This window comes from Perognathus longimembris, chromosome 23 (genome assembly GCF_023159225.1).
Source record: "Perognathus longimembris pacificus isolate PPM17 chromosome 23, ASM2315922v1, whole genome shotgun sequence".
NCBI lineage: Eukaryota > Metazoa > Chordata > Mammalia > Rodentia > Heteromyidae > Perognathus > Perognathus longimembris.
The window spans coordinates 26,659,681-26,675,680 of NC_063183.1; the positions used below are offsets into that span (position 1 = coordinate 26,659,681).

General features: G+C 36.6%; 1 protein-coding gene across 2 annotated transcripts in view; it reads left to right on the forward strand.

The window, feature by feature from the left end:
* Dmxl2 (Dmx like 2) overlaps positions 1–16,000 on the forward strand; it is a 98,695-nt gene that overhangs the window by 53,703 nt on the left and 28,992 nt on the right. For both annotated transcript variants that reach the window (XM_048332139.1, XM_048332140.1), the window contains exons 16-23: positions 340–459; positions 2,152–2,379; positions 3,651–5,330; positions 8,664–8,774; positions 9,087–9,256; positions 10,744–10,841; positions 13,549–13,714; positions 14,907–15,171. In XM_048332139.1, coding sequence (XP_048188096.1) covers positions 340–459; positions 2,152–2,379; positions 3,651–5,330; positions 8,664–8,774; positions 9,087–9,256; positions 10,744–10,841; positions 13,549–13,714; positions 14,907–15,171 — 2,838 coding nt within the window. The remainder of the gene's footprint in view (positions 1–339; positions 460–2,151; positions 2,380–3,650; positions 5,331–8,663; positions 8,775–9,086; positions 9,257–10,743; positions 10,842–13,548; positions 13,715–14,906; positions 15,172–16,000) is intronic.

A 16,000-nucleotide genomic window follows, 5' to 3' on the forward strand; every position in this document is an offset into this window, starting at 1 on the left:
AAAGACAGCTCAATGGCATTAGACTTTAGCCCAGAAATTATATTTAGGAAATTGTTTTGAAAAGTAACTGTATGCAGTGCTGTAACTGTTTTGATTAGCACTGAGAGTGAATTTGTTAGAGGTTCTGAAAAGTTCAGTTAGTTTTCCCAGACCAATGAGAAGTGCAGGAAGCAAGATGTTTTACCCTCTGAAATGTAGTGTTGTTTTTTTTCTTTTCACATAGTATTCTCTCCCCAACTGTGATGCATATTAATGAGCATGTTCAATGTTTAAAATGTTTTTATTTTATTTTTTTCTGGTCCAGTAGTAACACAATTATTCTTTGCCTCTGAACAATAGGGTATAGACCACCACCATTTTCAGAAAAGTTCTTCCTAGTAGTAATTGAAAAGGATAGAAACAATTATTCTATTCTGCATATGTGGCACCTTCATCTTAAATCTGTGCAAGCATGTTTAGGTAAGTAATTATATAATTTTATACAAAAAATTAATTTTTACAAAATGCGCTTGAGATTGATTTAATTTGATCTTATTGTAAAGGTGATATACTGAGGGGTTACAGTTACATAGTAAGGTAATGAATATATTTCTTGTTGAGCAGTGTTGCCCCCTCCCTCTTTTTCTCCCATTTTCCCTCCACCCTGATTCCCCTTCCCCCCAAGTTGTAAAGTTCATTTCTAACATAGTGCCTTGTGAGTATCACTGTTGGATTGGTTCACCCCTTGTCTTTTGTCTCACAAATAAAGTTATGATGAATTATAAATTGAGTTGCTGAATTGAAATAAGCCTCTGCCAAACCATTATTCAAGATAATATGGAAACAAGTGGTTTATCATTGATGTTATTTTCAATGTACTATGTGAAATTATTTCTTTTTTCTTCTGTCCATCTTTCCTATGATTTAGCCCCTTGTTGTCACTGTATTTGACTCTGGTACACTGGGTATTTGATGTATGTCTATCTGAATTAAGTAAGGGAAGGGGAACATTAAAATGGCGAGACAAAGGGTAAAAGGCAAACCAATGCAATAGCAATACTTACAAGACAATATGTTGTAAACTAACTGTACAGCTGGGGGTACTGGGGAGGAGGGAAGGTTGGAGAAAAATGAGGGAGGAGGTAACAAGTTGGACAAGGAATGTACTCACTACCTAATGTATATAACTGTAACTTCTCTGTACTTTACCTTGACATTAAAAAAACAAAACAGATTACACAAATTGCACTAAAAAAAGATAATAAGATGCATATTTATTTAATTTTATTTTTTCTAAGCCAGTCCTGGGGCTTGAATTCAGGTCCTGGAGCTTTTTTGCTCTATCACTTGAACCATAGCTCCACTTCTGGCTTTTTTGGTGCTTAATTGGAGATATGAGTCTCATGGATTTTCCTGCTCGAGGTAGCTTTGAACCATGATCCTCAGAACCCAGCTTCCAGAGTAGCCAGGATGACAGGTGTAAGCCTCCTGCCTTGGGCAGACTTCCCCATTTTCCCTCCCTAATGGTAAATTATGTTGTAGGAGGCCTAATGTCATATGTCTACTTCTCCTTCATTTATCTTCTTTGGGGAGGAATCTCTTTAGATCTTTTGCCTTTTTTATCATGAACTTGTTACATTTTGCTCTTGAGTTTGAAACTGCACCATCTTTTCAGAAATACCTCTGCTGCATATGAAAACTGCAAATTATTGGGATCTATCTCAAATCAACATGATAGGTTTCTTTGGGGTTTTAGCCTTAGAATTTGTGTGTTACCACATTTCTCAAGCAATTTTTCCCACCCCCCCAGTGGTGATACTGAGGTTTGAACTTAGGGCTTTGTGCTTGTTAGGTGGCTGCTCTCTGTCTTCAGTTGAGCCACTTCACAACTCCTCAAAATGTAATGTGTTTTAAAGGTTAACACTGGCCTGCATAGCTCAAGGTTTCTTTCTACCTCTAAGGTCTTATAGTTTCTCTCTGTTTCCAGTGAAATCATTAATCATGCTAAAAAGGAATGTAATAGTTTTAAAAATAGCTATTTTATAAGGTAACCAAGCAAAAGTCTGAAAATTGACCTTGCCTTCTAACAAGCCATAATTCTTTAAAGATTAATAAAATATCATTCTAGTTATATGGCTATGTATCTCATAATTTGATAATTTCTTTTCAAAGCAAAATCTTCAGACAGCGTTTCATCTGAGAATCTACTGTCAGTACCTGGACAGAAGAATGTGGAGTCTTCTCCAGAAACCTCCCCTAGTGTGAGCCCCATGCCACATTCTTCATCAATTGCCAATCTTCAGACTGCTAGCAAACTTATTCTGAGTTCTCGACTGGTGTATAGCCAACCTCTGGATCTCCCAGAAGCAGTTGAAGTGATAAGAGCAACACCCTCAGCAGGTACAGGATCTTAAAGACAGAGCAGTTGTAGCTCTGAGGGATAAAATAGATGGAATCTTCTGAAATATGTTCTACATTGACATAAAAATTTATATTCTAGAAATGATACATTTGCTTAAGCAACATATCTTTGTTATCATTTTGTAATGAATGTAATCAGTTGGATAGAAAATGGTGTAAATATTTAATGAGAAGTATACTTTGGAATATTATGATGGCAAATTCTCAGGAAAATACATTGACACATGAATATGGAAGCTCTTTTTTTTAATGCTGGTACTGGGGCTTGAATATGGCCTCATGCTCTTGTTTGGCTGGCTCTCTACCAGTTGAGCATGCCTCCAGTCCAACTGAAGCTCTTTCTAAAAAATATTTCTAAGACTTTCATCTAGACTCTGCTAACTATGTCTCATCTTTATTAAGTATATTTGAACAGGGATGACATATATTTTGGGGGGACATGTAATATAAAAGACTTATTTTTAGTCTCACTGTAAAAAGAGTGAGATCTATTAATTTGTGTAGCTGTCTGGAAAAGATTTGATAGTAGGAGTAAATTGGGATCTGGTTTATTTGTAGACTGATTTCAAAGGGCAAATTGTAATGACTGTTGAAGCATCTATGATCAAAGTAATAAAATATATAGAATGAAAGTCCAATGAAACATGTCATGGTGAAGGTATGTATACACTAAGGCAGCTAACACTTTATAATAAGGTTTGTTGCTTCTTCACTTTTGAGATTTTTATCAATTAAATAGTTACACCTTTTAAACTTAATTATCCTAAAAATTGAGCTAAATATTTATTATCATTGCATATTTTGATATTGCCAATAGGCCTTTCAAAATTTACATAGTCATTGGCCAGTGGATATTTAATAAAGGATAGTTTGTTTGGTGTTTTTTTGCCAGTCCTGGGGCTTGAACTCAGGGCCTGGACACTGTCCCTGAGCCTCTTTCTGCTCAAGGCTTGCACTTTACCACTTGAACCACAGTACCACGTCCAGATTTTTGGAGATAAAGAGTCTTAGGGACTTTTCTGCTTGGGCTGTCTTCAAACCAGATCCTCAGATCTCATTCTCCTGAGTAGCTAGGATTACAGGCCTGAGCTACCACCCTCAACATAAAGGATAGTTTTTAAAGGAGGGGACTGCTGTATTACTTTGAAGATGCTTATAATAGCTTTAAGTGATCACATTACATAGTTTGGTGATTAGCATGTTAATTTTGTGGATCTATTATTGTAACAATCTACTCTTTCTTTTTCTAGGCCATTTAAGTTCTTCTTCAATCTATCCTGTGTGCCTTGCACCTTATTTAGTGGTCACAACTTGTTCTGACAATAAAGTACGCTTCTGGAAATGTTGTATGGAAACCAACCCACAGTGTAATTCAAGTGATGGGAAAGAAACCTATCGTTGGAGGAGATGGCCCCTGATGAACGATGAAGGAGAAGATAACAGCAGTACAGTGAGCATTGTAGGAAGGCCAGTTGCTGTGAGCTGTTCATACACAGGTCGCCTTGCCGTGGCTTACAAGCAGCCTGTGCACCACAATGGTTTTGTTTCTAAAGAATTTTCCATGCATGTTTGTATATTTGAATGTGAATCCACTGGAGGGTCAGAATGGGTTTTGGAACAAACTATTCATCTTGATGATTTGGTAAAGGTTGGGAGTGTACTTGACTCACGGGTTAGCGTTGACAGTAATCTGTTTGTATACAGCAAGTCGGATGCACTTTTAAGCAAGGATAGGTATCTTATTCCAAATATCAAGCACTTAGTACATTTAGACTGGGTGTCAAAAGAAGATGGCTCCCACATTCTCACGGTGGGGGTTGGTGCTAATATCTTTATGTATGGGAGGCTTTCAGGAATTGTAACTGAGCAGACCAGCAGTAAGGATGGTGTAGCTGTCATTACATTGCCACTAGGTGGTAGTATTAAGCAGGGAGTTAGGTCAAGATGGGTTCTTCTTAGATCTATAGACTTGGTGTCCTCTGTTGATGGTACACCTTCACTACCTGTTTCTCTCTCTTGGGTAAGAGATGGGATCTTGGTGGTGGGAATGGATTGTGAAATGCATGTGTATGCCCAGTGGAAGCATGCTATGAAATTTGGGGACACAGAAGCCTACAGTCCCAGTGCAGAAGAGACATTTCAAGATCATTCTGCCTTTAAGTCTAGCATGTTGGCAAGAAAAAGCATTGCTGAAGGAACAGCTATTGCTGACGATGTGTTTTGCTCACCAACTGTAGTTCAAGATGGTGGTTTATTTGAGGCTGCCCATGCACTTTCTCCTACCCTCCCACAGTATCATCCAACTCAGTTGTTGGAATTGATGGATTTAGGGAAAGTTCGGAGGGCTAAAGCCATTCTTTCTCATTTAGTAAAATGCATTGCCGGGGAAGTTGCAATAGTTAGAGATGCCGATGCTGGAGAAGGAACTAAGCGACATCTTTCTCGAACCATTAGTGTAAGTGGCAGTACAGCAAAAGATACAGTCACCATAGGAAAAGATGGTACTCGAGATTACACCGAGATAGATTCTATTCCTCCACTGCCACTACATGCATTACTTGCTGCAGACCAAGATACATCCTACAGAATTTCAGAAGAGAGTACGAAGAAGCCTCCGAGCTATGAAGAACATACTGAAAACCAGCCAGAGGATCATTATTCAGAGCTGTTTCAAATCCAGGATATAACAACGGATGAAATTATTGATTTAGAGCCAGAAAAGAGAGAAAGTAAATCAAAAGTAATAAATCTTTCTCAGTATGGGCCAGCTTACTTTGGCCAGGAACATGCTAGGGTACTCTCAAGTCACCTTATGCACTCGAGTTTACCAGGCCTTACCCGCTTGGAGCAGATGTTCCTTGTTGCACTGGCGGATACAGTGGCTACTACTAGTACTGAGCTTGATGAAAACAGAGATAAGAACTACTCAGGTAAGTACTCTCACTAAAAATGCATAAAGTTACCACTAGAAATGTTGTATAATCTGCATAATAATCCACATGTTCAATTGTGTTTTTTCTTTCAAATCTTGCAAGGAAAAGCCCTTCCTCATGGACAGTCACTATTTTGTGATATACTTAGTTGTAAAAGGAAAGACAATTAAAACAAGCTATTACTTGTACATATGATGCCACAGATTTATGATAATCTGTGTGTGCATGCTCATATGGGTTCTTATAGCAAAGTCATATTTTTTTTTTCTAAGCAGATTCATTCCTGTGATAGTCTTCTTTGAGTGGTAATAATGGCTCATTTGTTATCATGAGACTTACAGAGACCTCATGGGCTGAGATTACTAACTTCTCATCTCTAGATACAAATAACTTTTTACTGTTACATATTTTTTTTTAACAAAACTTCTCTCAAGAAAGACATTCTCAGCATTTAATGAATATATCTTGCCTAACTCATTCTATAACTAAAAAGATTTTGGCTGTCTTCTGAAACTGGATTTCATTCTCTCCTATGCAGAAAGTTGAAGGTAATGGTGTTGATTGTAAACAATGGCATTAGCAAAGGAAACCAAAAAATAATTGATCTTTCATTCATTCATTCAATAAATATTGTGGAAGAGTGAAGAATTACTGTGTGCCAGGCACATTATGTACTTTATCTCATTTAATTATAACAATCTTCTAGTAGGTAGGTTACTATTATTATATTTAATTTTATAGATGAGGACACTGGTCCTTAGGAAATTAAATGGCTCATCAGGGGCATTAAGTGTACGGTTCATATGTGGAAAAATTGTTGCTTTTAGACACATCCTCTTTTTAAATGTTCAAAAGATTTCCAAATTTGGGGGAAAAAATGTTCCTCAAAGCCAGTTTGAAAGTCTCTCTTTTATAGGTTTACAGCTTTGCAATATATCCACAATATTTCCTCTCTGCAGACTAAAATAACAAGAGACCTTAGATCGTTTTACCTCTGACCTACTTTGTATGTTAGTTAAGGAGAAAAAAGAAAAAAAACTAAAACCCTCACAATTTCAAGGTTGTATACAATAGAGCAAAATTTTGCCCCAGAATAACCTGAATTCTTTCTTTTTTTTGCATACTTAACATATTTTCAGAGTTTGTACCCTGAAATGTTAAGAAACTGGGCATGCTATAATCCATGAAAAGTAGTTTAAGTATTATGATATAAAGTATCATTGGCTGGCTGATAGTATAAAAACAGCCTGTTCAGTGGACATTCACCAAGTAGATAAGGCAGGAATGAATGTTTCCATTTCACAGGTAGAAACGGAAGCTCAAACATTAAGAGTTGCACATCTATTAAAGTTAAAAGGATTCTAAGTAAATCAGTTCTTCCATTTGTTCAGGTGAGACAACTTACAGGCATTCTTGGTTCTGCTTTCTCTCATCTTTCATATCCATTCCACTGGCAAATTCTGTCACGTTTAGAGTGATTTCCCATGACCTCTGCAGTTCCTGCCCTGGCTCAAGTGACAGTGCCTCCTGCCTCGTTACTGACTCAGTCCCCCCAACTGCTTTGTTTATTTATTTATTTATTTATTTATTTATTTTGGCCAGTCTTGGGCCTTGAACTCAGGGCCTGCGCACTGTCCCTGGCTTCTTTTTGCTCAAGCACTCTGCCACTTGAGCCACAGCGCCACTTCTGGCCATTTTCTATATATGTGGTGCTGAGGAATTGAACCCAAGGCTTCATGTATATGAGGCAAGCACTCTTGCCACTAGGCCATATTCCCAGCCCGACCCAACTGCTTTATTTATTCATGGGAACTCAAGTCTTCACATAGGAACCATGATTCATTTGAAACCAAATCATACTGAATTCTCTTCTGCTCAGTATTACACCACTGGCTTCCCATGTCACTTTCAAATAAAAGCCAGTGTCTCTGCAATGGTCTTCAAAGCCCTCAGTGGTCTGTGCTCAGTTCCACTCCCTACGTTGACTGCCTTGCTATCTTTTCTCTGGGTCTTTGCACTTATTACTTCCTTTGCATGCAGTATTCTTTAGATTTATACATGGCCCATTTCCTGCTGAAATTTCACTGTTCTGTGAAGTTATTTCCTGGCCACACTGTATACATTAGATCACTCTTATTTCAGCAGTCACTGTTTGTACAGCTGCTTTATTTCCCTCCATAGTATCATGTTCATATACTTATCTATTGTTTCTCACTTTGTCCTAAAACATAACCTTCATAAAAGTGTTAACTCTGCCTTTTTCACTACCCATTTCCCAGTATTTAAACTGTAGTAGATTGTACTATTTACATGTAGTAGATTATAAATTTGTTGGGTGAATGAATGGATGAATGAATATAGGTAATTGGAAATAAGGTGGAACTTAAGCTTGCCAATTGAAAAATTTGTTTTTTTTTTGTTTTCTTTTTTTGATTGTGGAAAATATTCTACTCTTTACTTCATTTGTCAGTTTGGCTGGATACTATCTACTTCTGCAGTGCTTTACTCAGAAGTGGGCATGGTTTTGGATGAATAAGTTTCCTGTTCTTTCAACTTTTGGCTAAGTGGAATCAAATTTGCATAAGTAAATGTATGGAATCAAGGCTGAGGTTCAGTTTAACCTGTAACACTAGCTTGAAGAGTCAAATTTCAAGTGATAATACTTTATTTCATAAAACTAAACAGCTAGATGGTGTTATGCGCTTAATTTTTGTAACATGATTTAACTTTAACAAGTTATATAACTCACCTGTCTTTAGGTATTATCTCAATTCATATGAGAAATATTTTTAAGCATTATAATTTACTACAGAGAATGCCTATGTTATCAGATTTCAAGATTTCTTTCATCTGTTATAAGTAAATGTAACTATTGTTGTTATCTGTACTAATGAGTAATTTAATTTTTCCAAAAACATTTCCTTCTTAGGAGTTTGAACATTTACATGATTTTTTGTAAAGATATTAAAGTGTGGGCTGGGAATATGGCCTAGTGGTAAAGAGCTTGCCTCATATACATGAAGCCCTGGGTTCAGTTCCTCAGCACCACATATATAGAAAAAGCCAGAAGTGGCGCTGTGGCTCAAGTGGCAGAGTGCTAGCCTTGAACAAAAAGAAGCCAGGGACAGTGCTCAGGCCCTGAGTTCAAGCCCAGGACTGGAAAAAACAAAACAAAACAAAAAGATATTAAAGTGTGCACAAAGTAGTACATGAAAAATAGCTATTTTGTGTATATTGTTATTAGTTTAGTGTTTATTTTATAACATTTAAATCAATTTGTAGCCTATTGAATTTCTTTTTCATTAAACATATTTCTGCTTGAAATTACAGGAAGAGACACCTTAGACGAGTGTGGTTTGAGATACTTGTTAGCTATGCGCTTGCACACATGCCTTTTAACATCTCTGCCTCCTTTATACCGGGCACAGCTACTTCATCAAGGTAATCTAGTCTCTCGTTGTTTGAATCTTTGTGCTACTTTTGTTTAGTATTGGGTAGTATTGAAGCATGGGGGCAGGGAGGGGTTCGGGTTGTATACAAGCAGTAGGTGAGTCATAGCATACCAATCTACAGCATTAATACCTTCCTGTCACCTAGCACCCACTCACATTTTCCTGTGTATCCTTATAGTACAAAATGCCTAATGATGACAGACTTTATTTTTCCTTTATCCTTTGAAAATTCTTTTCAGAATGTAACTATGCAAAAGATTGTTGCAGTTCCAAAGGTTATTAATTCATGCTTTCTATTTAGGTGTGTCCACCTGCCATTTTGCTTGGGCATTTCATTCAGAGGCTGAGGAAGAACTGATTAATATGATCCCAGCAATTCAGCGAGGGGACCCTCAGTGGTCTGAGTTAAGAGCTATGGGAATAGGTTGGTGGGTGAGGAATATTAACACCCTTCGAAGATGCATAGAGAAGGTAACAGCCTTAAAGGAAAAAGGATACTATCTTCCAGAAAAATATGTTATGAAGAAATAGTTTGTATATATTAAGGTCTTGAAAACTTTTTTTTTTTTTTTTTTTGCCAGTTCTGGGGCTTGAACTCAGGGCCTGAGCATTGTCCCTGGCTTCTTTTTGCTCAAGGCTAGCACTCTGCCACTTGAGCCACAGAGCCACTTCTGGTTTTTTCTTTATATGTGGTGCTGGGGAATCGAACCCAGGGCTTCATGTATACAAGGCGTGCATTTTACCACTAGGTCATATTTCCAGCCCCAAGATCTTGAAAACTTTTTAAATGAAATTTTTTGTAGATTACAAAAACTTGACTTCTATAAAATTTCCATGTGGTGTAATTTTTTTTTGCTATACACTTCAGCATATTGGGAAATAAGATTTGGTCTTTATGGTAATAGTATTCAGAATATGATTACATATAATAATGAGGCTTATTAATTTTTGAACTTACAGAATTGATTTATTCTGTACAACTTTAGTAATTTTAGTTCTGTGGCCCAAAGGATGTTACCATGTTCAAAGGAATAATACATGGAAAGTTACATACTTACTAAAACTTTAACAGCTATGGATTGTGGGGTATAGCTCAGGGCCAGAGTACATACTTAGCATGTATGAGGCTCTGATTCAATCCTCAGCACCATTAAAATAAAGCAAAATAAAATAAATTTATAACTCCTTCAAAATAATCTTGAACCATCTGTATTTTAATTACATGCCAAAAAGAATGAATTGGCCCTTTAGCATTACCAGATTTTGACTGAAATGTATCAGAAGAGTATATTTTAATTTTTTGTACAGACTTGAACTCCAAGTCTTAAGTTTTTTTTTTTTTTTGGCCAGTCCTGGGCCTTAGACTCTGGGCCTGAACAATGTCCCTGGCTGCTTTTTTTTTTTTTTTGCTCAAGGCTAGCACTCTGCCACTTGAGCCACAGCGCCACTTCTGGCCGTTTTCTATATATATGGTGCTGAGGAATCCAACCCAAGGGCTTCATGTATATGAGGCAAGCACTCTTGCCACTAGGCCATATTCCCAGCCCAAGTTTTAAGTTCTTGCTCACCTTTCCTGCTCACAGCTCTACCACTTGAGCCATGTTGCCAGCCTAGCTTTTTATTGGTTAATTGGAGATATGATCTTTTGAACTTTTTTGCCCAGGCTGGATTTGACCACAGTCTTCAGATCTCAGTTTCTTGAGTAGGTAGGATTACAGATGTGAGTTATTGGCACCCAGCTATGTTTTCTTAAATTAACACATACCTTAACTATTGAGAAAATACTGTAATTTTATAGATATATTATAAATTTAGTTTGTATAGCAAAGATAGTGGTATTATACCACATGGAAATTTCCCACTCCCGTGGTTTCAGCCAGTCATAGACATAGCTAGAAAGCATTAATTGTTGATTGTCATTATTTTGTCAGTTAGAATACTATTTTATTCACCACTAGGTTGCCAAAGCTTCTTTTCAAAGGAACAACGATGCCTTGGATGCTGCATTATTCTACCTTTCCATGAAGAAGAAAGCAGTGGTGTGGGGTCTATTTAGGTAAGTTACCTCAACACTCATCGTGATTAGTAGATAGGGATTGTGTGTCAGATCAGAAACCTAATTGTGAGGAGGTAACAAGTTGAACAAGAAATATACTCACTGCCTTACATATGAAACTATAACCCCTCTGTAATTCACTTTGACAATAAAGAAAAAAAACAAACCTAATTGTGAAAATGATTAGGTGTATGAGCTTGGACAAGCCAATTTACCTCTTTATGCCTTGGTTCCTGTCTCTATAAAAATGAGCAGGATACATATTTCCAAACTAACATAAAAGGAGGGTTTTTTTTTTGTTTGTGTTTTTTTTTTTTGGTCCTGGGACTTGAACTCAGGGCCTAGGTGGTGTCCCTGAGCTTTTTCACTCAAGTTTAGCACTCTACCACTTTGAGCTACAGTACCACTTCCAGTTTTCTGATAGTTAATTAGAGATGAGAGTCTCTTGGACTTTGCTGCTTGGGCTAGCTTCTAATCATAATCCTCAGATGTCAGCCTCCTGAGTAGCCTAGAATTACAGGTATGACCCATTGGCACTCAGCTTTTTTTTTTTTTTTTTTAAGTTTGCTAACACATTTGAAGACAGGTGCTGATGACTCATGCCTGTGATCCTAGTTCTTCTATAGATGGAAATCAGGAGGATTGAAGTTCAGAGCCAGCCTTGGCAAAAAAAAAAGTTTGCAAGATCCTATCTCAGTCAGTAAAAAGCTTAGTAGAGAGGTGTATACTTGTCATCCCATCTATAAAGGAGGTTCACAGTTCCAGATCAGTCTGGGCAACTCTACAGAAAAAGTGTGGGTGAAGTGGTGCATACCGTCATCCCTCCTATAGTAGGAAGCATAAATAGGAGGGCTTGGGTGGCTCCGGTAAAGAGTAAAACTCTATCTCAAAAATAACCAAAGTGAAAAGGGCTTGGGGCATGGCCCTAGTAGCAGAGCGATCATCTGCCTAGCAAGCATTAATCCCTGAGTTCAGCCCCCAGAACGACTAAAAACAAAACAGAAAACATATAGAAAGCCAAGTGTAGTGTAGTGGCTCATACTTGTAATCCTAGCTACTTAGGAAATAGCAAAGATTGGAGGCCAGGCTGGCCAAAAGCTTGAGAGCTGATCTAAAAAGGGGAAGGAGGTGGGTGGACAAACGGAGAGAGGAATGATGGGTGAAATCAGTCATGAGTCACTGAACATACATGAAAATGGAACTAGATAACTTGAGGGGATAGGTAGAGTTAGGGGAAGATGGGAGGCAGAATGATGGAACGAGGACACTGATTAAGATTCATTATACCCACATATTGACATTAAATTGAAACCCCTTTGTATGACTATTTAGAGATAATTTTAAATTTAAAAAGCAATAAAAAAATGGCAAAAAGGACTGGGTCTGTAGCTCAAGTGTTGCCTAGCAATATAGAGGCCTGGAGTTAACCCCAAAACTTCCAAGGAAAAAAAAGCATTGGGAAGTAAAAGATATTCATGCTTTTTATTTGTGTAATAAGGTATTTTCCTTAGTAGAAAAGATGGTTGAAAATTATCCCTACACCTTGTTAGAAACACACACCGACTCCCCAGTGTCAGAAATGAATAGAAACATAGAGATATAGGAGACTCGTCAAGGTAATTTACTTGGGCACAAAAAGGTGCAATATATTATCCAGAGCTAGGCAGGCACACTGGGCAGGGCAGTCTGCTAGGTTTTTATCTCAGTTCAAACTATCCGTCCTTGTCAAGGAGTTAGGCTCACATTCTAAGTACAATTGATTGCCAGAGTTAGAAAGGAGGCTATTCTTTAATCCTTATCAAAAGTTTACTTGTTTTTCTCCCTCTCATTATGGTGGGCTGGGAACAGGGTGGCTGACAGATACAGTTGGAGGAGGTTGGTGAGGTCAGTGGAAAGTGGATCTTATTCCTTTTAACTCCATTGATAAAGATTTATCTTCCTAACATGGCTAGCTAGTTACAAGCAGCACATCTGGTAGTTTCAGTTTAACTCCTTTGACACAAGATTCCTCACGTGGCTGACTGCTCACAAACAGTACAGATAATAGTTAAAATTGAAGTAAAAAATGCAAATAAATAATTCTAGGAAATACCAGTTTACAAGACAGAGGCACTTTGGTTTGACAGAAAAGACTGCTTTTTCCTCACAAACTGAAGTTACTAAGCTTTTCCATCTTTTTTTTTAACTTCTCCTAACAAAAATAATTTATCCATATGAAGAACAAATGCCAAATATGTTACAGGCACATTGCTGAGCTTACTAGGAACAAAACAGACTCTCTCCTACTGTCCTGACTCTATAATAGGTATCTCCACAAACAATTCTATAATTAATCTGCTAGCATCTCCATGTTTAAATTTAGGAAACTGAAACTATGTAACAGGAGTTCCCTTACCTGATTGAGGCAAGAACTAGGAAAATTTAGCCTGGAAAAGTGACATTCACTGTAGATTGAAACAACAGGGATTAACTTAGGCAAGTCATTTCTGAGCAAAGAAGAAATTTTGGATATCATTTGAGGCTTTATATTTTTATCACAAAGAATTTTATTTTCTAAACCTACTCTTCAAAACTAGTGATGCTAGTGAATTGCTGCAGACAGTTTTACATATCAGTGTTCAGATTTGACTTGGTTTGAACTTTATCTATCTCCACACATTCTGTAGAGAATCAAAATATTTTAATTTTAAATCACTCTGGTTCCTAGGTCACAACATGATGAAAAAATGACAACGTTTTTCAGCCACAACTTTAATGAAGACAGGTGGCGTAAAGCTGCTTTGAAGAATGCTTTTTCTTTGCTTGGAAAACAACGTTTCGAACAATCTGCTGCTTTTTTCTTATTGGCTGGCTCATTGAAAGATGCCATCGAGGTAAATCAATAAAAAGACATGCTAATAAAAAAAACTGCAAGATTGCAGTTTTTGTCATGTTTGCAAGGACAGATAATAGTTGTAGAAATTGCCACACCTCAAATAATGGCATGATGATGAAATTATGAGTAAATTAAGGAGAGATGTGTAATTTTATATGTGGCACAGTGCATATCAAGGTAATGTATGTATCTATGAAGAATGCTGAATATGGTTTATGAAATCGTTTTATCAGCTATCTTGTAATTCTGAGCCATTTGGAAAACATAGGTCATAACAACTTTATCCTGTGCAGAAAAACAGCTATTTTAAGTTCTTTCTCTTCCAAATGAAATTTATAAACAAGACACAAAAATAATGATTTATGTTGTTCTTTACTATATTTGTCTTAGGTGCCAGAAAATGAATGTAAGGAGATAAAGCTTTGCATTTTTGTGATCCTGGCAGGTGATCATGAGAGTAATGAATGTTTTTATTTATGGTATCTCCCTATTAAGTTACTTACTAGCATTATAAATAACCCAACAGGCGAGGGGAAATGAGATTAAAAATAAATAAGCAGGAAATCTCTAACAGTGAAAATGTTGTAAATTCAAAATTATAATAGTTTTAGAGTTATCTAAGGCATATTTATAGTTTTTAAAATGACAAATCTTCACATTTTGAAATGGGAAATTTAGCTTTGAAGATAAGCGAAGAAGAGAAATGTTGATTGACTGCAAATTGCTTATGTTGTATGACTGACCTCAGGTTTTCAGGATTCATAGTTACAATTGAAAATGGGCTTTTAAAGATCTATTTAATACTTGTTTGCTAAGTAAAAGTCCTTTTGTAGTCATAAAGTATGAAGATGTTTATATGAAGATATATTTAGGAACTAAGAGGAACTGATGTATTAACTAAAAATGTCATAAGTAGTTAATTTTGCAAACTGACATAAGTTTGAGATACTAACATACTTTGTTTTATGCCTATTTTATAAATGATCTTTCTAGGCTAGAAGCTGCTAATAAGTTGTGGCGTTTTCTTCTTTTTCTTGTTATTTAATTTTCTCTACCATGTACTTAACTGCCTTTCACTGTTGCAGCCTCTTGAACTTTTCCAACCGCTTCTAAACATAGTTTCAGATTGCCAGTGGGATTTTTCATACCATTCAATAAAATAAGCACTTTCTACTATTTAAAATTTGCAGGTATGTCTTGAAAAGATGGAAGACATTCAGCTAGCCATGGTTATTGCCCGTTTATATGAATCTGAATTTGAAACTTCTACTACTTACATATCCATCTTGAACCAGAAGATTTTGGGTTGTGAAAAGGATGGCTCAGGATTCAATTGCAAACGATTACATCCTGACCCTTTTCTGCGTAGTCTTGCCTACTGGGTAATGAAAGATTACACTCGGGCCTTGGACACATTACTGGAACAAACACCAAGGGAAGATTCTGAACATCAAGGTAGCCATTTGATGAGTTTTTCTTTGTAGTCTTTAGATAATTTCTGAACTTCATTTTATTCAGATTAATAAAATTGTTACCAAATTTGCTTTTCAGCTTTGAGAAATAAAAATAAAATTGTCTTGGGTGGCTAAGATAAGGCACTTAGGCATTTGTAATAAAACCTAAGTGTTTTAATATAATTTGATGACCATTGGGAACTTCTTCAAATTTCTGACCCCTTTGGCTAATAGCTCTCATGATTTCTGGTTTGGTAATGTATGTCCTGCCCCTAGCCCAGAAAGAATTGCTCCTTTTAGTAATGTTTAGAGATTGTAGGCTGGGCCCAAGAATACACAATACTCTTGATGTGGTCATTATGTCTAGGCTGTGTCAATGAATGCAGTTACCTGAGAATTCCAGGCATCACACTATAGTTTTTAGTTCAAATGTAGATTTTAAGTGTGTGTTTCAGATTTGTGTCTTAGAATGGGAGGTGTGGGTTCTTATGGAATTAATATCATTGGCCTATCATCTTATATGCATGGTTATAATTTCAGAATAAGAATACAAATGTATGTTTGCTAACAACATGATGACTAAGCTCTTTTTGGCAGATATTTTTATGTTTATGATATATTCCACTAAAGATAGGCAGCAAATTTCTTGTTTTAAAGTCATTTTTGACTTTATGGTTCTTTATGGTTGATATAAACATTCCCTTAAGTTTGCACATACAAAAATTGAATTTTCTCTTAACATTACAAAAAAGGTTGACATTTTGAAATAAATTCCGTAAAACCAGGGTATTTTCACAGAATTCTAGTTTTTTTCTGTTTTCCTTTTCCCC